Raw genomic sequence first — 22,812 nt, 5'->3', positions numbered from 1 at the left:
CTCTCGATGACGCCTCTCTCTTTCCTCTTCATTGAGCCGCGCATGCCCCAGCTGCATAGGTTCTGCGGTAGTGCACGGTGCAGTGGGAGCTCCCTCACTCCGGGATGCGTGGCGGCGCTGAAGCGGGCAGTCAAGACGAATGGACAGGTTGATGAGCAAATTTCAGAATGAGTTGTTCATCGCGGCAGGCTAACATTAATACTTACGGGTTTAGTCCGTTACGAAAAACAGCTTTCAGCGTGGGCTCGTTCCATTCACTCCTTGCAACGATGGTCCGGAGCAGGGACCTGCAGGGACCTTGGGAGAGGTTCAGGAGTTCCTCTCCCATTTCCTTGCCCTCAGGAGAGTGATCAAAGACATGTGGAAACAGCCCTGTAAACTGTTCATAAGAAGAGATGGGCTCACCGCCTCCCTCCCATACCACTGTCACTCAAGTGAGAGCTTTGACTGTCAATAGTTCCATGAAGTGGGTTACCTTGCATGCTTCTGGCATGCCAGCGTAGCTGGTACAGAACAGTGGACACTGCAGGAGAAAGCCCTTTTATTGCGCCAGGTCATCTGTATACTTTTCTGGTGTGGATGGAAGAAATTAAAACATGGATGACAGTTTCCTGATCTTCAAATAATAAGATGCATTTTAGTTTGGCAATGACTTGGAGCTGGAAAAAATTGCCTATTAAATATTATGGCAGAATCAAAGATGATACCTAGTTGTTGTTTTTTTTTTTTTTCACATAACTGCATATATCAACACTTTTGTGGAAGTCTATCATTGCCAGAACAAAGGAGATTTCTGACGACCTTGAGTTGTTGATGCTCATCAGGCTGGAAAAGGTTACAAAACCATCTCTAAAGTGTTTGGAATCCACCAATCCACAGTCAGACAGATTATGTACAAATGGAAGAAATTCAAGACCATCGTTACCCACCCCAAGAGCGGTTGACCAACAAAGATCACTTGAAGAGCAAGATGTGTAATAGTCGGTGAGGTCCCAAAGGAGCACAGGGTAACTTCTAAACAACTAAAGTCCTCTCTCACATTGGCTAACGTTAATGTTCACCATCAGGAGAACATTTAACATCAATGGTTTGCATAGCAGGGTTGCAAGGAGAAAGCCACTGCTCTCCAAAAAAAGAACATTGGCCCTCTGCCCCTCTGCAGTTGGATAAAGATCACATGGACAAGCCAGAAAACTCTTGGAAAAATATTTTGTGGATGGATGAGACCAAAATACAACCCCAATTCCAAAAAAGTTGGGATGCTGTGTAAAATGTGAATAAAAACAGAATGCAATGATTTGTAATTCGCATAAACCCATATGTTATTCACAATAGAACATAGAAAACATATCAAATGTTTAAACTGAGGAAATGTACCATTTTAAGAAAAAATTAAGTAATTAAATGTAATTTTTAATTTGATGGTGGCAACACATCTCAAAAAAGTTGGGACGGGGCAACAAAAGGCTGGAAAAGTAAGTATTGTTAAAAAGAAACAACTAGAGGTTAATTGGCAACAGGTCAGTAATATGATTGGGTATAAAAAGAGTATCTTAGAGAGGCAGAGTCTTTCAGAAGTAAAGATGGGCAGAGGTTCACCAATCTGCGAAAAACTGTCTACAATTTGTGAAACAATTTCAGAATAATGTTCCTCAATGTAAAAATGTAAAGACTATGAATATCTCATCATCTACAGTACATAATATCATCAAAAGATTCTGAGACTCTGGAGAAATCTCTGTGCGCAAGGGACAAGGGTGAAAATCTCTGTGCCCATGATCTTCGGGCCCTGGCACTACATTAAAACAGTAATGATTCTGTAATGGAAATCACTGCATGATCTCAAAAACACCTCCAGAACTCACTGTCTGTGAACATAGTTCGCCGTGCCATCCACAAATTCTGGATTAAGCTCTATCATGCAAAGAAGAAGCCATATGTGAACATGATCCATAAATACTGCCATCTTCTGTGGGCCAAAGCTCATTTAAAATGGACTGAGGCAAAGTGGAAAACTGTTCTGTGGTCAGAAAAATCGAAATTTTAAATTCTTTTTGGAAACCATGGACGCCGCATCCTCTAAACTAAAGAGGACTAAAGAGGAGAGGGACCATCTGGCTTTTTATCAGTGCTCAGTTCAAAAGCCTGCATCTCTGATGATATGGGGGTACATTAGTGCCTATGGAATGGGCAACTTGCTCATCTGGAAAGGCACCAGCAATGCTGAAAGGTGTATACAGGTTTTAGAGCAACATATGCTTCCATCCAGATTCCATCCCACCTTTACTTCTGAGAGACACTGCCTCTCCAAGATACTCTTTTTTATACCTAATCATGTTACTGACCTTTTTGCTAATTAACCTAATTAGTTGCCAAATGTTCCTCCAGCTGTTTCTTTTTAGTAACACTCACTTTTCCAGCCATTTGTTGCCCCTGTCCCAACTTTTTTAAGACATGTTGCGGCCATCAAATTTAAAATTATTATTTCCTTAAAATGGTACATTTCCTCAGTTTAAACATTTGATATGTTTTCTATGTTCTATTGTGAATAACATATGAGTTTAAGAGATTTGCAAATCATTGCATTCTGTTTTTATTTACATTTTACACATCATAAAATGTAACTTTTTTGGAATTGGGGTTGTAGAAACTTTTTGTTTAAATGATAAATGTTATGTTTGAACAAGGGAAAACTCTGCATTCCAGCATAAGAACCTTATCCAATCTGTGAAACATGGTGGTGGTAGTATCAAGGTTTGGGCCTGTTTTGCTGCATCTGGGCCAAGACAGCTTGCCATCATTTATTGAACAATGAATTTTGAATTATACCAGTGAATTCTAAAAGAAAAGTTCAGGACATCTGTACATGAACTGAATCTCAAGAGAAAGTGGGCCTTGCTGCAAGACGACGACCGTCAGCATGCAAGTTGCTCTACAAAAGAATGGTTAAAGAAGAGTAAAGTTAATGTTTTGGAATGGCCAAGTCATAGTCCTGACCATAATCCAACAGAAATGTTGTAGAAGGACCTGAAGCAAGCAGTTCATGTGAAGAAACCCACCAACATCCCAGAGTTAAAGCTGTTCTGTACTGATGAATGAGCTAAAATTCCCCCAAGCTGATGTGTAGGACTGATCAACAATTAACAGAAACATTTAGTTGCAGTTATTGCTGCACAAGGGGGTCATACCAGACACTGAAAGCAGAGGTACACATACTTTTGCCACTCACAGATATGTAATATAGCTGTACGCATAATATTTGTGTCTCATTTGCTTTAATTGGGTTCTCTTTATCTAATTTTAGGACTTGTGAGAACATCTGATGATGTTTTAGATCATATTTATGCAGAAACAAAAAATTCTAATGGGTTCACAAACTTTCAAACAGCACTGTAAGAGATATGTATATACAGGCAGAAGCTGTACAAGGCAAATAGGGCCCAGGATAGAGTCCTGGGGTACCCCACAGATATAGTCAACAGCTAAATTCATGCCAATCTAAACAATGGTGTGTTTCTATAATTCTTAAGAGTCTCTTAACATTATGATGCCTTTGACAAATTTTCTCCCTATGTGACGAGACAGTTGCTGGTCTTGGTAAACTGATGCACAGGGGGCCAGTCTTGATGTTGCTGGTTTCTCCAATAACACAAAGCAAAGCTGGATGTGTGTGTGATTATTTGTGTTGCTGTATGTCTATACATTGATTCTGTCTAGACATTGTAAGCTGAGCAGTGACTCAAATACCAACAGCGTGTTAAAAATGTCAAACACCCCAAGACAGCAATCAAAGAGCACACCTATGTGGGCTACACATGAACCCCTCTCTGTGTCCCGACATAAAATCTCACACACACACACACACACACACACACACACACACACACTGCTAAGGGACAAAATTGATCTCGAACTTAGCTTGAAGCTTAGGAAAAAAAATATGAAATCAGTAAAACTCAGTTGTGTCAAGGTCTCTGTGCTTGTGAGAGGGATCTCAGTAGGTCGGACAGAGACATTCTGGCAAGTGGAAGTCTGTAACATACCAGACTCGGGATAGGCATGAAGATTCTTGTGCAGAAGCTTAGAAACTGTAGTCAGAAAGCCACGCAAGAGGTTTCAGATTCAGAAACATAAATATATATATATAAATAGGCAGGTATAATCCAGAGAATAATCAAGGGGAAAGTTAGTAAAGGGCCATAACATGCACAAGGCAGACAGAACAATATGACTCAGAATTTAGACACTGGAACAGAGGCAATATGGGTATACACCAATCACCCATAACATTAAAACCACTGACAGGTCAAGTGAATAACACTGATTATCTCATTACAGTGTTATTCATTTGACCTGTCAGTGGTTTTAATGTTATGGGTGATCAGTGTATACCCATATTGCCTCTGCTCCAGTGTCTAAATAACACTGATTATCTCGTTACAATGGCACCTGTCATGGGGCGGAATATATTAGCCAGCAAGTGAACACTCAGTTCTCAGAGTTGGTGTGTTGGAAACAGGAAAAATGGGCAAAGGCCATTTTAAGTATCTAGACAACTGGGTCAGAGCATCAGGTCTTGTGGTGTGTTCCTACCAAAAGTTGTCCAAGCAAGGACAACTGGTGAAATGGTGACAGGGTCATGGGTGCCTAGTGCTCATTGAGCATGTGGGGACCGAAGGACAGCCTGTCTGTAGCACAAACTGCTGAAAAACTTAAAGCTGGCTATGATAGAAAAGTGTCAGAACACACAGCGCATCACAGCTGGCTGCGTACAAGGCTGCACAGCCACAGACCAGTAAGAGTGCCCATGCTGATCCCTGTCCACCATCGAAAGCATCAGAACTGGACCATAGAGCAACGGAAGGTGGCCTGGTCTGAGGAATCACGTGTTCTTTTACATCATGTGGACAGCCAGGTGTGTGCATTGTTTACCTGGGGAAGGGATGGCACAGGGATGCACTATGTTAAGAATGCATGTTGGCAGAGGCAGTGTAATGCTCTGGGTAATGTTCTGCCTTGGGTCCTGGCATTCATGTGGATGTTACTTTGACACGTACCACCTACCTAAACATTATTGCAACCAAAGTACATCCCTTCATGCAAACGGTGTTCCCTAATGGCAATGGCCTCTTTCTGCAGGATAATGCACCCTGCCACACTGCAAAAATTGTTCAGGAATGGATTGAAGAACATGACAAAGAATTTAAGGTGTTGACTTGGGCTCCAAATTCCCCAGATCTCAATCTGATAGATTATCTGTTGGATGTGCTGGACAAACAAGCCCGATCCATGGAGGCCCCACCTCACATCTTACAGGACTTATAGATCTGCTGCTAACATCTTGGAGCTAGATAACACAGCACACTTTCAGAAGTCTTGTGGAGTCCATGCCTCAAAGGGTCAGAGCTGTTTTGGCAACACAATAAAAAGAGGGACCTACACAATATTTAGTGTGGTGCCCTGCGATGGACTGGTGTCCCCTTGCAAGATGTGGTCCCACCTCATGACCAGTGTTCCCATGTGGCCACATGCACACACATACACAAACACATGCAGGAAGCGAGCGAACCAAAACAAAGTCATGTGACTCATCCGAAGACGAGCCACAGTGCCATCTGCTGGCCGTATCGTCACACACACACACACACACACATATATATATATATATATATATATATATACATATATATACATATATATACATATAATGTGTGTGTGTGTGTGTGTGTGTGTATATATATATATATATACACACACACACACACACACACACACATTATATATATATATATGTATATATATGTATATATATGTATATATATATATATATATATATATATATATATATATATATATATGTGTGTGTGTGTGTGTGTGAGGGGGGTTCTGTGATGATATGGCCAGCAGATGGCACTGTGGCTCGTCTTCGGATGAGTCACATGACTTTGTTTTGGTTCGCTCGCTTCCTGCTGAACATTTATTGAAGTGACTTTCATTTGCCACAGGTGTCTATGTTTTGAGTTTGATTATGTTTGGGATTTAAACGCCTTGGTTACTGAGCACGGGGCTCAGTATTATTGGTTGTAATTGTGTCGGTCGTTTCCATGCCTTGAATGATCTCATTGTATACCACGTTTCTTGTTTGCCGTGAAGACCGCGTTTACTTTGGTTTTGAGTTTAGTGTTTAATAAAGACTTTTGATCTGCACCTGCATCCGCCCCCAGTCCTCATTCCGTTACAGAATACTGAGTCTAACACGGAAGCAGCAGATCAAGTAGAAGATGAGCGCGGAGTTGGACCGAGTGTTCTGGGAGAAGCAAAGGACACTGGACGAAGCACTGGCGTGGCTCACTCACCAGATCACGCAACAAAAACTGCTGCAGCGAGCCGGTCCATGCGCCACGCCACCATCCGCGTCGTTCGGGGAGCGCAACCAACAGCTCAGTGAGGAACTTGCTCGGCTCAAGCGCATGATGGCTGAACAGAGACAGCTGCAAGCTGTGCTACGCGCCATGCCACCCCCCGCGCCCCTTACCCCGTCCCCGCCACCAGAGAACCACGCCGTGCAACACAGCCAGCAAAGCGGCCGGAACATCTGGGGCTTCCCACGGCAGGGGAGTTGCACCACGCCGTGCAGTCCCGAGGTGAAGGCTGGCCCAGAATTCTCTTGGGGGGGGGGAACAAGGACAGCAGAGCTCCAGCCTAGGCCTACGGTGAGGCCTCAGCTGTGGAGCTCCCGCCTGGGGTCAACAGGGCGACCTCAGAGCTACAGCTTGAGGCCTATGGGGAGGTCTCAGCTGTGGAGCTCCTGCCTGAGGGTAACATGGCGACCTCTGAGCTGCAGCTTAAGACCTACAGGGAGGTCTCTGCGGGGGAGCTTCCGACAGCCGAGGAAGCTGTCCTGCTGTCCAGCCCGGCCGAAGAGGTCGTCCCGCTGCCCTGCACAGCCGAGGAAGCTGCCCTGCTGTCCAGCCCGGCCGAGGAGGTCGTCCCGCTCCCCTGCACAGCCGAGGAAGCTGTCCTGCTGTCCAGCCCGGCCGAGGAGGTCGTCCCGCTGCCCTGCACAGCCGAGGAAGCTGTCCTGCTGTCCAGCCTGGCCGAGGAGGCCGTCCCGCTGTCCAGTCCCGCCGGGGACGGCACCATGCGTTCCAGTGCCGCCGGGGGTGGTGCCCTGACTTTCAACCCCGGTGGGGGTACTGCTCATGCCCATCTGCTGTCCGACGGAGGCTGCCTCGCTTTCTGTGGCAGCGAGAGACAATTCATACAGGGGCCCAGGACCCCCGTTGGAGGGGGGTTCTTGGTGCTCCGGGAGGAGCACCGTTTGGAGGGGGGTTCTGTGATGATATGGCCAGCAGATGGCACTGTGGCTCGCCTTCGGATGAGTCACATGACTTTGTTTTGGTTTGCTCGCTTCCTGCTGAACATTTATTGAAGTGACTTTCATTTGCCACAGGTGTCTGTTTTGAGTTTGATTATGTTTGGGATTTAAGCGCCTTGGTTACTGAGCACGGCGTTCAGTATTATTGGTTGTATTATTTGTGTCGGTCGTTTCCATGCCTTGAATGATCTCATTGTATACCACGTTTCTCGTTTGCCGGCGAAGACCGCGTTTACTTTGGTTTTGAGTTTAGTGTTTAATAAAGACTTTTGATCTGCATCCGCCTCCAGTCCTCGTTCCGTTACTCTCTCTCATATATATATATATATATATATATATATATATATATATATATATATATATATATATATATATATATATATATATATATATATATATATATATATATATATAAATAACTTTATTTTAAATTCAAATCCAGGCTTTGACTAGGCCATTCTATAACCCTCCATTTCTTCTTTCTGAGCCATTCCTTGATGGATTTGTTAGTGTGCCTAGGATCATTATCCTGTTGAAAGGTCCACTTTCAGTTCAACTACAACTTTCAAACAGATAGCCTCAGATTATCTTCAAGCACTCTTTGATATGATGCAGAATTCATAGTTGAATCAATGAATACAAGCTGTCCCGTCCATAAGGCAGCAAACAACCCCAAACTATAACATTTCCACAACTATGCTTCACAGTTGGTATGAGGTATTTTCCTGAAAAGCTGTCTTTGGGCTGCACCAAACATGTCTGCTTTTACTGTGACCAAACAACTCTATCTTTGATTTGTTTGTCCAGAGCACATTGTTCCAAAAGATCTGGTCTTTGCTATATGCTCACTTGCAAACTGTAGTCTTGCAAAGGCTTTTTCATGGCACGCCTCCCATGCAGGTCAAATTTGTGTAGTCTCTTGTTGATTGTAGAAGCATGCCCATTAACACCAACAGTTGCAAGTCTTATTAGCAGATCTTATGATGATATTTTGGGGTTCTTGGAGACTTCTTTTTGCACCAGACAATCTGCTCTTGGGCTGAATTTGCTGGGATGGCCAGTCCTAGACAAATTGGCAGTTATTTGAAATCTGCACCACTTTCCTTACAGTAGAATGTTGTATTTAAAATAATTTGAAGATCTTTTTAAATCACTTGCCAGACATAGGCATCCACAACCTTTCTCTGAAGGCCTTGCAAAACTCTTTAGATCTTGGCATGATGACACCACACGCCTCAATAGCAAAGGGAACACCAGACACTAGATATGAGAGGGGTATAAATAAGACAGGTTCCACCTGCAATCCCTAAGCAGATTCTAATCACTGGCACCCAATCTTGAACACCTGATTCTAATTTTATGGATTTGAAGGTGTGATAAATGTAGGGGTGTACTTACTTTTCCATGTGGCTGATCTGTTCTTTGTTCATTTAAATTGTGGAATTTACTACAAAATGTCAATTGTAAGTGTCATTTGATAGCGTTTATCACCTTTATTAATAGGCACTGTTTCAAAGAGGATTGAATTTTTGCTTGTCCAGATATGTCAGAAAAACACAATAATTCCATGGGGTGTACTTATTTTTTTCACACGACTTTACAGTGTATATATATATATATATATATGAGTTAGACAGCCAGTATTGTACTCAAGTTGTAGAGTTAAGACATGGCTGTAGGGTTTCCATTCTATAGACAGAAAGGTGGGCTATGTCTGAACATTGTACACTTACTATCATTAGCCATTCAATGATTCAATGTTTTAACAACTTATCGATTGCCTATACCTGATAAAAATGTTTATTCATTATTCACACTCATTATTCTTTCTTTCTCTCTCTCTCTCTCTCTAAAACACGTACACACACACACACACACACACACACACACACACACACACACACACACACACACAGCATTAGCTAAACCAAATGTCACAAATGTTCTCAGCGGTTATCAGGAGAGTGTGTGAGGGTGAGACAGAATTCATGCAGCTTTGAGAAAGATTATTTGAGGGAATAGGATTACAGTTTAGTCTGACAGTTTAGTGCTTATTATGTCAGGTCAGAGAGCCGTTTCTTGCTAATGGGAGTTAAAAGCATATACTTCAGTTTGAACTGCCAGCTGTAGAAAAAAAATCATTTAATCACATATAACTCTACTAGCTCCAATAGCTGAAGTTTAATACTGTACCTCCTTCTATCCAGGATACTGACCAGTATAAAGCACTTATTGAAGATGAATGAATGAATGATGATAGTATAACTTTAATTTTCTCTGTCTTAGAAATACATTATTTATAGATACACTGATGACATTTTACATTTCTTAGGTTTGGAATCATCAGAGCTAGGAGCAAGACATCACACTGACATTGGGAGTTAAGAATCTCTTTGACCATGTAAGCATTATTAAGAATTTTTTTTCAGACATTAACTTGTCTTGTTTTATTCCCAGATAGTTTCTACTTTCTAGAAATATATGCTTGAAATAATATAGGACAAATATAAGATGGAATTTAATTTAAGCTGGAAATGAATAAAATGTCAAAAAACATCTTTAATAATGTTGTATTTCGGATCATAATAAAATTTTGCTAAATTTAGATATAGCAATTCACTTGCTATAATATGATTTGCTGTGATCAAGAGTTGGGTAAATTACTGAGGAAATGTAATCTGGTACTCAGTACAAATGACGATAAAAGATATAATGCAGATTTAATATAATGCGGTCATATTAATTGAATTAATGACATTTTTTATAAATTGTTTTATATATATATATAAATAAACTTACAGTGGAGGAAATATATATTATTTATAATTATAATTATTTATATTATTGTTTTATATATATATATAAATAAATTTACAGTGGAGGAAATAAGTATTGAACGTGTCAAAAAAATTTCAGTAAATATATTTCCAATGAGGCTATTGTTACAAATCGGGAGGTGAGGTAGAAGCAGGTGCAGATCAATGTCTTTATTTCCAAACAGCAGTCAAACACAGGAAACGCGGTTAACACTGGACAAGATCAACGAGGTTAAACATAGAACTAAAGTTGAGGCATGGAATAAGAGCAGGACATGAAAATAAGACCGCTTAGCATGCGTAACGCATTCACCATTACATTCAGTGGTTCAAATAATACTATGCGAAGTGCACAGCAACACGAGGGGTTTAAATAACCAACATAATCACGCTTGAGTACAGACAGCTGGAACCAATAATGAGACACCCTTGAACATAAACCAATACCGGAACAGGAAGAGAACAAAACCAAAACAAAGGCACGTGTCCGTATGCCACAGTTCAGTCTCGTGCACGCGCGCTCTCTACAGCCGCTCGTGCATGTCGACGCCACAGTGCCATTTGCTGGCGGGAGTGTAACAGAACCCCCCTCCAAAGGTGCTGCTCCCGGAGCGCCAACGAGCACCCCCCCTCCAACGGCGGTCCGGGGCCCCTGTATGAGCTGTCTCTTGATCCATCGGAAAACAAGGCGGCCTTCGCCGGGCAGCAGACAGGCGGAGCACCACCCCCAATGGGATTGAAACTCGGGGCGCGGTCCTCAGCGGACTGGAAAGCTGGGCGATGTCCTCAGAGGGGCTGGAACGGTGGGTGACGTCCCCAGCGGGGCAGGACAGCGAGACAGCTTCCTCGGCTGGGCAGGACAGCAGGACAGCTTCCTCGGCTGGGCAGGACAGCGGGACAGCTTCCTCGGCTGTCATGAATTTTTTAATTTTGAATTTTTGAACATGAATTTTTCACCAGAAATTCTAATTTTTGGTATTAGCTCAAGAAGTCCACACACATAAAGAAATCCAAACATTAAAATCCATGAATGAAGTTATGTGTAATAAGCATAATGACACAGGAAAAAAGTATTGAACACGCTAACTGAAATTTATTTAATACTTAGTGGAGAAGCCTTTGTTTGTAATGACAGCTTCAAGATGCTTCCTGTATGAAGAAATTAATTGGCCGCAATATTCAGGTGTGATTTTGGCCCATTCTTCTAAATATATTGTCTTTAAATCTTGTTCAATTGGATTCAAGTCAGGTGACTGACTGGGCCATTTTAACACCTTGATTTTTTTTTCTCTGAAACCAATTGAGAGTTTCCTTTGCTGTATGCTTTGGATTGTTGTCCTGCTGGAAGGTCCACCCATGTCTCACCTTCATCATCCTGGTGGATGGCAGCAGATTCTTCTCAAGAATGTTCCCGTAAAGTGCTCCATTCATCATTCCTTCAAATATATGAAGTCTGCCAGTACCATGTGATGAAAAACAGCCCCACACCATGATGCTTCCACCTCCAAACTTCACTGCTGGTATAGTGTTTTTAGAGTAATGTGCAGTGCCATTTCTTCTCCAAACATGGTGTGTTGTATGACAGCCAAAAAGTAAAATTTTTGCTCTCGTCTGACCAGACTACGCTCTCCCAGTATTTCATAGGCTTGTCCAAAGTTGTAGCAAACTTTAAATGAGCTTCGACATGCCTCTTCTTTAGTAATTGTATCTTGCAGGATGAGCATGCATAGAGGCCATGGCGGTGGAGTGCATTGCCTGTTGTTTTCTCTGTGATGATGCTATCTGTTGCCTCCAAGTTTTTCTGGAGCTCTTTCTGAGTGGTCTTTGGCTCTTGGGCTATTCTTCTGACTACCTGGTCAGAAATCTTGCAAGGAGCTCCTGTGAATGTCCGGTTGATGAAGGAGCGATGTTGCTTCCACTTGCGGATAATGGTCCCAATGGTGCTTACTGGAAGATTCAGAAGTTTTGAAATATGTCTGTATCCAATTCCATCAATATGTTTCACAACAATAAGGTTGCAAAGGTCTTGGAAGAGCTCTTTGCTTTTACCCATCATGAAATGTTTCTTTTGTGACATCTTGGTAATGTAAAGCCTTTTTATAGACCATCAATTTACTGACCCAGCTGATATTAATTTGCACAGATAGGAGTTATAATTATTTTATAACTACTTATGGATTTCAGCTGATTCCTTGAATTGGAGAACTGCTTTTTCTTAACTTGGTCAATACTTTTTTCCTCTGTCATTCCACTTTATTACACACAACTTTATTTATGGACTTTAATGTTGTGAATTCTTTATATTTGCAGATTTCTTGAGTTAATTCTGATGTCTGATGAAAATTTCATATAGCCTCATTGGAAATATATTTACTGAAAAAAATGTTGACGCGTTCAATACTTATTTCCCCACTGCATATGATATGGTTTATATGCTCTTAACTATGTACTGCACATTGGTTTTGGTTTAGATTTTTGGTCTCATGTTTTTCACGTAGTTTAAAATAGGGGGTGTCCCAAAAGACTTCATACATAGAACTGAACACTTTTTAGCAAAATGTCTTCCAAAATTGTTCATACTTATTTTATATATTTATAAATATATCGGGCCATTGCCCGATAGTTTAAAAACATCTGATGATCAGGGCCGATAATATCCTGTCAATCAAAAGAGGGCGGGAAAACACATCAATTTTGTGCTGTGTGTAAAGAAGATGTTTCTTGTGTGGAATGATGACAAAATTTCAGATTGTAATCTCTGTAAGCGCTGCACTGCTATATTTGAATAGTGTCGAGTCTAATTTATTTATTTATTTGCCACGCTGCTCAAGCTGCTCGTGCTGAATTAAAGCGCCAGTACACCGTTGAAGGATTTAAATGAAGATGAGTTGACAAAAGTATATAGCACAGAAAAATATATTTGTAGAGAAGTGTATTTCATATCCAGTTAATGTTAATATATAAAAAGTTTATATTATATATTACCAGTTTGATGTCAATGATGAAGGAGAAATGCTTTTGTTTGTGGTGAGTGAATGTGAGACTAACAGGAGGTTTTTTAGAATGTTAATGAATGTTAATGTCAATGTTAATACGAATTAATAACATTCAATAAGTTAAGAAATCTTACTTTAATCTTCAGAATTTAGTTAATGTGTTTTCTGTTTATGAGACCAGTTACTGTGAAACAACTTGTTGAAATGGAGAGAATAAAGTTTTTATTTGCATTTCTTTCAGACTTGTGGAATTAATTATTAATTATTAATTTAAAAGAAGGCATAAAAGGCAGAACTATCGGTATTGGTTATCTGTATCGGCCGACATCACTCTGAATAACTGGTTATCGGTGCATCTCTAATATATATATATATATATTAGATATATATATATATACAGTTGTGCCCAAAAGTTTGCATACCCCATGCAGAATCGGATAAATCATAAAAATCCCACGTTATTTTTTATTTAGTACTGTCCTGAATAAGCTATTTCACTAAACGGATGTTTACATATAGTCCACAAGACAATAGCTGAATTTATAAAAATTACCCCGTTCAAAAGTTTACATACCTCTTGATTCTTAATACTGTGTCGCTATCTGGATGATCCACGACTGTTTTTATGTTTTGTGATAGTTGTTCACGAGTCCCTTATTTGTCCTGAGCAGTCCTGTCCTGTCCCCTGTTCTTCAGAAAAATCCTCCAGGTCCTGCACATTCTTTGCTTTTCCAGCATATTCTGCATATTTGACCCCTTTCCAACAGTGACTATATGATGTTGAGACCCATCTTTTCATACTGAGGACAACTGAGGGACTCGTACACAACTATTACATAAGGTGCAAATATTCACTAGGGGGTATAAATAGCCAGGGGGTGTAAACTTTTGAACAGAATGATCAGTGTAAATTGTTAGTATTTTGTCTTCTGGGAGACATTTAACTATCTTATTTCACGTCTGAAAGGCAGTACTACATGAAAAAAAAAAGATCTTTCAACAAAGTACTAACAATTTACACTGATCATCCTGTTCAAAAGTTTACACCCCCTGGCTAAAAAATTATATATATCCATCCATCTTCTACCGCTTACTCCTTTTCAGGGTCACGGGGAACCTGGAGCCTATGCCAGGGAGCATCAGGCACAAGGCGGGGTACACCCTGGACAGGGTGCCAGTCCCTCACAGGGCACAATCACATACACACGCACGCACACATTCATACACTACGGACACTTTGGACGTGCCAATCAACCTACCATGCATGTCTTTGGACTGGGGGAGGAAACCGGAGTAACCGGAGAAAACCCCCACAGCACGGGGAGAACATGCAAACTCCGCACACACAAAGCCGCAGGAATCGAACCCACAACCCTGGCGGTGTGAGGCAAACGTGCTAACCACTAAGCCACCGTGCGCCCAAAATTATATATATATATATATAGTGTCATTCAGATAGCCTTTAGGAATGTCTTTGACATAGGAAGAACTTACTGAAATCATTCTCATGACTGGATTGGGAAGCTGTCATAAGGTTGCTAAAGAGTAACAGGAAACATGTTAAGCACATCACACACACAACAATGTTCCCCCAACTTATTAACATTTAGATCTTCAAATGAAATACAACATAAAACAAAGGCAACCTGAGTAAACACACAATACAATTTTTACTTATTTATTTACTGAGGCAAAAGAAGTTATCCAACACTTATGAACAATGTGAAAAACATACTGCCCCCTTAGCAGCAATAACTGCAACCAAACACTTCGGATAACTGGAGATCAGTCTTTCACTAACTTATAGGACTAGGGTTTACTTCTATGTTTTGGATCATGTATAATCCAGTTGCGTTCAAGTTTCAATTCATGGACTGAAGGCTGGACATTCTCCTTTAGGATTTTTTGGTACAGAGCAGAATTCATGTTTCCATCAATTAGTGCAACTTGCCCAGGCCCTGAAGCAGCAAAACATCCCCACACCATCACACTTCCACCACCATGCTTGACCGTAGGTATGATGTTCTTTTTGTGTACTTCTGTGTTTGGTTACATCAGATTTAAAGGGACCCCTGTGTTACAAACAGTTCCAGTTTCAACTCATCAGTCCATAAAACATTCTCAGAAAAGGTTTGAGGATCATCAAAATGTATTTTGGCAAAATTCACATGAGGCTTAATGTTCTTCTGGGTTAGCAGTGGTTTCACCTTGCTACTCTTCCATGGATGCCATTTTTGCCCAGTGTCTTTCTGATAGTGGAGTCATGAACAGTTACCATTATTGATGAGGGTCCTGTAGGTCCTTCGATGTTGTCCTTGGCTCTTTTGTGATTTGATGGATGAGTAGTTGCTGTGCTCTTGGAGGGATTTTGGAAGTTTGAGACTTTGCAAGGATTGTGTCTAGACATCTTGTTTATACACCTGTTAGGAGGTATACACCTTTCATATAGGTGCACATTTAGGTACACAATTACTGACTGTAACCCATGTGCTGTTATGTGGTTTGTCAGTCTCCTCTACTAAAGCCTCACCTGCCCTGTCATTGAATAAATTACATGCACATCAAATTCCATTTAAGGTCTATATTCGGGTTGCAGACATATTCCAAATACAATGTTTATATGTGTACAGGCATCGGAATTTTCCTGTATACATCTGTTAGCACCCATAATTCCTTGCGGACTGAGCATGCACCTATATCTCCTTTCAGTTATCTTCTGAACAAGTTGTTTACATGTAACAAATTTCCAATTAAAACAGATATATTCCAGGGGTGGGAATCAGAATTTGGGGAATCAGAAAATTGTCTTAATCTGAATTGGCCAATCGGATTGTGGAGACTACATCAATCAGTACTAATTTGAATATTGACAAATGAACTTAGTAAATGGTATCAAGTCTAGACTGTGCTGGGAATAGTTCACTAGTGGTTGACCACTGGTGGATGGTGAAGAGGACGGTTGACAAATTGTTCCTTGCAACAGCTGGTCGAGTGCAGTGGGTAAGGTTGCTGTCCCACAGCGCTAGGGTTTTTGGTTCGCATGTTCTCCATGTGTTCATGTGGATTTCTTGTCCACTCAAAGGCAGGTAAGTGGATTGCCCTGTAATGGACTGGTGTGTTCCTGAGATCCACCACAGCCCTGAGCAGAAACTGTTACTGAAGATGAATGAAAGAATAAACAGTTTACTAGTCATAAGTGTATACCTCCAAAGTGCATATTTTAGGTGTATGTTATGAACAATTCAATTCAGTTTTATTTGTATAGCACTTTTAACAATTGACATTTTCCCATAGCAACTTTAAAGAAATATATAAATTCAGGATATAGATTTTAAATGTATGAACTTATCCCTAATGAGCAAGCCAGAGGCGACAGTGGCAAGGAAAAACTCCCTGAGACACTATGAGGAAGAAACCTTGAGAGGAACCAGACTCAAAAGGAAACCCATCCTCATCTTGGTGAGACCGCATAGTGCAATTATAAATAAATAATCCCTTCTATAAATGTGCTAATACTATATGGTGAAATAGTGCAATTGTCTAACCAGGAAAAATTAATTACAGTTTTTACATGAAGTCTGTTTTGTTGAACTTCACTGTTTACTGATGTAGACTTGAGAGCAAAACTATTTGTGGCAATTGTAGTCCAGGCCATCACAGCATAACTGTTCATATGAACAGAGGTCCAAACATCATCCAAACAAGGTCCAAACAGCATCCAAACATCCCAGTTCACCACAACACTCTATGGCTGTGAGCCCTCTAGATCTGCTCCTTTACCTAAGAAAATAGCTATTCCCAAAAAGTTTGACTAAACAAATAAGTTTTTAGCCTGGACTTAAACACCGAGACTGTGTCTGAGTCCCAAACACTAATTGGAAGGCTGTTCCATAACTGTGGGGCTTTGTAAGAGAAAGCTCTCCCCGCTGCTGTAGCCTTCACTATTCGAAGTACCAACAAATAGCCTGCACCTTTTGATCGAAGTAGGCTTGGCCGGATTATAAAAGACCAAAAGTTCGCTTAGGTACTGTGGCATGAGACCATTTAGTGCTTTACAGGTCAACAGTAGTATTTTATAATCAATGCTAAATTTTAGTGGGAACCAATGCATTGTGGTTAAGATAGGGGCATGTGGTCATATCTCCTGGTCTAGTAAGGGGTCTTGCAGCTGCATTCTGGACTAACTGGAACATTCAGACAGTAAGGCATTACAATAATCCAACCTTGAGGTGACAAAAGCATGAACTATTTTTTCTGCATTTTGTAGTTTCTTATCTTAGCAATATTTCTGAAAAAGAAGGCTATCCTAGTAATATTATCTACATGAGCATTAAATGAAAGACTCAATAATCACAGTTGTTCATGGTGAAACAGGCAGGCCATCCAGAGTTACTATGTGATCAGAAAGCTTACTTCAAGCTGCACGTGGTCCGAGTAGAAATACTTCTGTCTTGTCAGAATTAAGTAAAAGGAAGTTAATAAGCGTCCACAAGCAACCTGATGACTATAGATAATGAAATCGAGAGATGGAGGAAGCCAGTGAAGGAAGTCTGGACACGCCAAGATCAGGACTTGCAAGAGGAACCAAATCGTCACTGTTTAATACTTTATCATAACTAGTCTCGATTCCCTTGTATCCTTACCTCATTTCAATGTTAAATGGACACGTGTAGTAATAAAAAATGTTTTGTACACACACACACACACACACACACACACACACACACACACACACACACAGACAGAGAGACGGCTGCCTGTTGTACTCAGAGAGCAACTCCCACATCCGCGTTGCTCAGTGACGTAACGCCAGTCTAAAACAGGAAGCGCTAATCTCAAGGGGTTTATCTCCGCTCGTCCACAGGTATTTATTCTCAGTTTTTGGTTTGTAGCTTTGTATATGGTGCGTGGTGTGTCTATTAAACGCTGCAGCGACACACAGCTGTCTTCCCTGCATGTGTCACAAACCCTTTCAGGGGTGTTGTTATTGTCATGCTAAGCTAGTTAGCTAGCCGCGGACAGTGTGTCAGAATGCAGGTGATATGGATGATGACACGTCTCTGAACGCTCGCAGTGTCTTTCCGATGCCGTATGTGTTTGAACTTATTGTTCATCACAGTTTATTAATCCTTATTCGTTATTTACGTTTTACCTTTTAGCGTCCCAAGAGATCGGGCTTCAGACGTGGTGTGTGGACTTTCGGCGAAACCTAAAAAAAAAACAAACAAAAAAAAAACCCAGCCTCCCCAACTCCCCAGCGAGTCAGAAGATCTGCGCTGTGTTAGCAGAAGAATGCCTGCCGGTAAGCACAGGAGCGATTTGTGGAATATTTCATGTTTACCCAAGTCAGAAATAAAGCATGATCACAATTCTATCCCTTACCCACTGATGTGCAGAATTACAGTGCCCTCCACTAATATTGGCACCCTTGGTAAATATGAACAAAGAAGGCTGTGAAAATTTGTCTTTATTGTTTTACCTTTTGATGTTTTGTTAAAAAAAAAATCACAAAAATACTCTGCTCTCATGGATATCAAACAATTGCAAATACACCACAAGTTTACAAAAAACAAATCTTTGTTAAATATAGGTGTGCAACAATTATTGGCACCCATATGAATTCATATGAAAAAAATATATTTGAATTGATATTTAAAAATTTTAGTACACCTGGGTGACTAGGAACAGGAAATTGTACAACTAAGACTTATAAATATGAGGTAAGACATAGGCAAAACTCCCTTAGTCATTCATCACAATGGGTAAGACCAAGGTGTATAGCTTTGATGTGTGGCAAAAGGATGTTGAGCTTCACAAAATGGGAAGTGGCTATAAGAAAATACCAAAGCATTGAAAATGCCCATTTCCACCATCAGGGCAATAATTAAGAAGTTCCAGTCAACTGGAAATGTTACGAATCAACCTGGAATTGGACATGTGTCTATATTGTCTTAGTGCACTGTGAAGGGGATGGTTCGAGTGGCCAAAAATGTCTAAGGATCACAGCTAGAGAATTGCAGAAGTTAGTTGTGTTTTGGGGTCAGAAAATCTCCAAAACTACAATCTGAAGTCTTCAGTTTGCCAGACACTACTGGAACTTCAAATGGGATCGGGTTCTATGGTCAGATCAAACCAAAATGGAGTTTTTGTCAATAAACACCAGAGGTTGGTTTGGCACACACAAAGAGGACCTGGACATTTTGTTAGGATAAATGGTATCATTGACAAATATCAACAGATAGTAAATGAAAACCTGACTGCCTCTGCCAGAAAGCTTAAAACGGGCAGTGGTTGGTTCCAGCAGGACAATGATCCAAAACACATATATCAACATAAAAATGGTTTACTGACCACAAAATCAAGGTCCTGCCATGGTCATCCCAGTCCCCTGACTTGAAACCCATAGAAAACCTGTGGGGTGAACTGATGAGGAGAGTCCACCAGTATGGACCTCAAAATTTGAAGGATCTGGAGAGATTCTGTATTGAGGAATGGTTTCAGATCCCTTGCAATGTATTCTCTAACCTCATCAGGCATTATAGGAGAAGACTCATAGCTGTTATCTTGGCAAAGGGTTTGGTATATTGACTAAAAGGGTCCCAATAATTGTTGCACACCTATATTTAACAAATATTTTTGATAAACCTGTGTTTTGTTTGCAATTGTTTGATACCAATGAGAGCAGAGTATTTTTGTGAATTTTTCAAACAAAAGATCAAAAGCTTAAACAATAAAGTCAATTTTTCACAGCCTTCTTTGCTCATATTTGGCCACTAAACTGTTTTTTTTTTTTTTACACACACACACACACACACACACACACACACAGAGGCCCACTTATGAAGGAAAGTGTGAAAATGCCTGAAGGTTACTCTGGAAATAATAGTCACTAGTAGATCCAGAACTTTCAGATAGCTCCAGAAAATCTGTATTTGCTTTGTAAGCTTGGGCCTTTTTTTCTTGATAATACACATGTAATAACATTTAAGAGCATTTATTCATGTCTGAATTACATGTTCATGGTCATCACAGTGACTTGCTCAGTTTTTCTACATCACTGCTTTTTCCATTTGTATGAACATGGATTTCTGTTCAACAGTGGACCAATGTATAATATACTAATATTATATAAATTCAAACAGTTGAAGGAGCTCACATACACTATATGATCAAAAGTGTGTGGACAACTGACCATCACACCCATATGTGGTTCATGCCCAAACTGTTACCACAAAGTTGGAAGCACACAATTGTCTAGAACAAAAGGGCCGGTGTGGGTGCAGGTTTTCATTCCAACCGAGCAGGAGGCACACCTGATTCCACCTGTTTAATCAGTTGATCCTGGCTTTCAATAGATTCAGGTGTGGCTTCTGCTTGGTTGGAATGAAAATCTGCAATCACACCGGCCCTTTCCGGATAAGATTGTCCACCCCTGGTCTAGAATGTCTTTGTATGCTGTAGCATTACAATTTCCCATCACTGGAACTGTTCTTCCCGGTCCACATGACAGCTTTCAAATGACCAATTTTTCATGCAACTTGTGATCTGTTTCATACTAAACTACCAGTGTGAAAGCCCTCTGAGAAATAAAATATGGACCTCCTGATGGAGCCATATGCAGTATTTCCTCTTCTAGGTTTTATTAAATAGCACTTGAATGCCTTGGTTACTGAAGAAACATTTTGACCAAAAGTATTTTTACAAAAGTTCCATTATTCATCTTTATTCATTTTACCTCAGTGGGGTTCGGTATGCAGTGTTTTAGAATTCTGACATGACCTTTTTAGGTCTATACTATTTTCTGACCATCCTTTTTAGGGATGCATCAATTTGATACTGATTAACTGTATTAGGTCCAATACTAGACTGAAATGCTGGATCAGTTTTGCATCTTGCACATGAACGTATCTTAAAGGGCGGTGCCTTCACGCCTGTGATCCTTTGCATTACTTAGCAGCAGAAGCTTGCAGAGAGGTGGCTTGGTTACTAAGAGTGAGCAGTCTGTAGTGCTTTTCCATCATTCTACCTGATACTGAGTGCAATCCTCAGTAACAACTCTATCACTGAATGGCTTTTTCATATCGTATGTCTTTATATTCCGCTACTAGACAAAAAGTCAAGTGAATGAGGCCCAGTGATTTTAAAAAGCTGGTCTCCAGTGTACTAGTATAGCACTTTTTATGCATGTGATATGTGAAGGTCAGAGCTTTTTGATTTCACACATTAGCACTACAGTCAGTTAACAGCATCTGCTTTTCAGCTTGCAGCAACGGCATCATGTCTTTGTAGCTATAGCTTGAAGTTAGCTTGGAAGGTTGAAGTGCTGCACAAATGCATGAAAGCCAAACAATCTCAGTTTCTGTCTGTCATCCAGTAAGTATTATGGTCAAATGAATCAAGGCTCATTGGTCATCGTGTGGGTATTTGAGCAGCAATTGGCAACATTTCAAGTCAGATTGTACTTGGAATTTGTTTACGCTTCCATATAAGTAAGAAATAAACCACGATGGGGTTGCTGCTGCACTAAAATTATTCACAGTGAGGCAGATTTTCAGTTTACACCCTGAAGTGGATTATTTTCCTATAACGGCATGTCCCAAAGGGTTTTATTCCTCTTATACATCTGTGATTTATCTATGATTATACATTTTAATTTATTAATGAACATCATGTTTTTAAAACATTCCTGGGCAAAAATGGACCAAGCCAAAAATGGCAAGATTTTAAACTTTTAATGTTCTTAACAAATTATTGGTGAGAAAATTAGTAAGAATTAAACAAATGCACTCCTGAGACCTCCTGTGCCACCATTTGCTCGTTTACTTTTGTTGCTGTGATCTATTTGGGGTAAGGTTGAAAGAGGGAAATTCTTGTGGCCAAAGGTAAAATCAGATAATGAGTAAATTGTTTGATGTGAAATTCAAACTAACACATGCCTGGGGGTACAAATTAAAATAAAATAAAAACAGAGAAAATAATAAAATAAAATACAAATAAAAAGCTCTCTGCAAGTTTACCCACAAGGCTTAACCATTTAAATAAAACAAAGAGAACAGCTATCCCATACTAACTTACTTTATCTATTTGTTTCATTCATGCAAACAAACCCATGATTTGTTGCTAAGACAATTAAAAGCTTTATCTTTTGCTATTTTGGGCTTGTCCATGAGTTAGTTCCTGCTATCACTTATAGCAGCTATGAACAGTCGTTTTGCTCACCATCCGCAATTTTTTTTTTTATTTCTCTTTAAGTTAAAAAGACAACAAAAATGCAGCATGTCACCTGACAGGTCTCTACGGTAACAATTTCTTTTTGGAGCACTTGTGCTCCTAATTATAAACATTTAGGAGCACAGTCAAAAATTTAGGTGCAAAGTTTATTTTTTTTTATTTTTTATTTTTTAAGAGCTATCTGGCAACCGTGAGCTTAAATGAAGTGAATGCGCTGTCTATTAGAGTTGGTGAAGAGAGAGCGGCAGCATACTGTATGTTTGCAGACTGAACAGTTGCTACTCTTGATTATGATTGGTGAGGAATTATTTAATAAAGAAGCTTGAGTTACACCCACCTTGTAGTGTTAGCATTATTATTAATTTACTGGTGCCCGACGCCGCTGTGGCTA

The 22,812-nt window shown here is 40.3% G+C and overlaps 1 protein-coding gene across 4 annotated transcripts in view; it reads left to right on the top strand.

Moving 5' to 3' along the window:
• Positions 1-18,377: 18,377 nt before the first annotated feature.
• Positions 18,378-22,812, top strand: part of efr3a (EFR3 homolog A (S. cerevisiae)) — a 74,498-nt gene continuing 70,063 nt past the window's right edge. Inside the window, exon 1 of one of the 4 annotated variants that reach the window (XM_053651609.1) lies at positions 18,378-18,492. Coding sequence is in view for 2 of the 4 variants with exons in the window: in XM_053651608.1 (XP_053507583.1) it covers positions 18,483-18,492 (10 nt within the window). In the remaining 2 variants the exon portion in view is untranslated. The remainder of the gene's footprint in view (positions 18,493-22,812) is intronic. The other 3 variants (XM_053651608.1, XM_053651607.1, XM_053651605.1) reach the window with 3 other exon arrangements.

This window comes from Ictalurus furcatus, chromosome 20 (assembly GCF_023375685.1).
Source record: "Ictalurus furcatus strain D&B chromosome 20, Billie_1.0, whole genome shotgun sequence".
NCBI lineage: Eukaryota > Metazoa > Chordata > Actinopteri > Siluriformes > Ictaluridae > Ictalurus > Ictalurus furcatus.
This window is presented reverse-complemented; position numbering and strand designations above follow the sequence as displayed.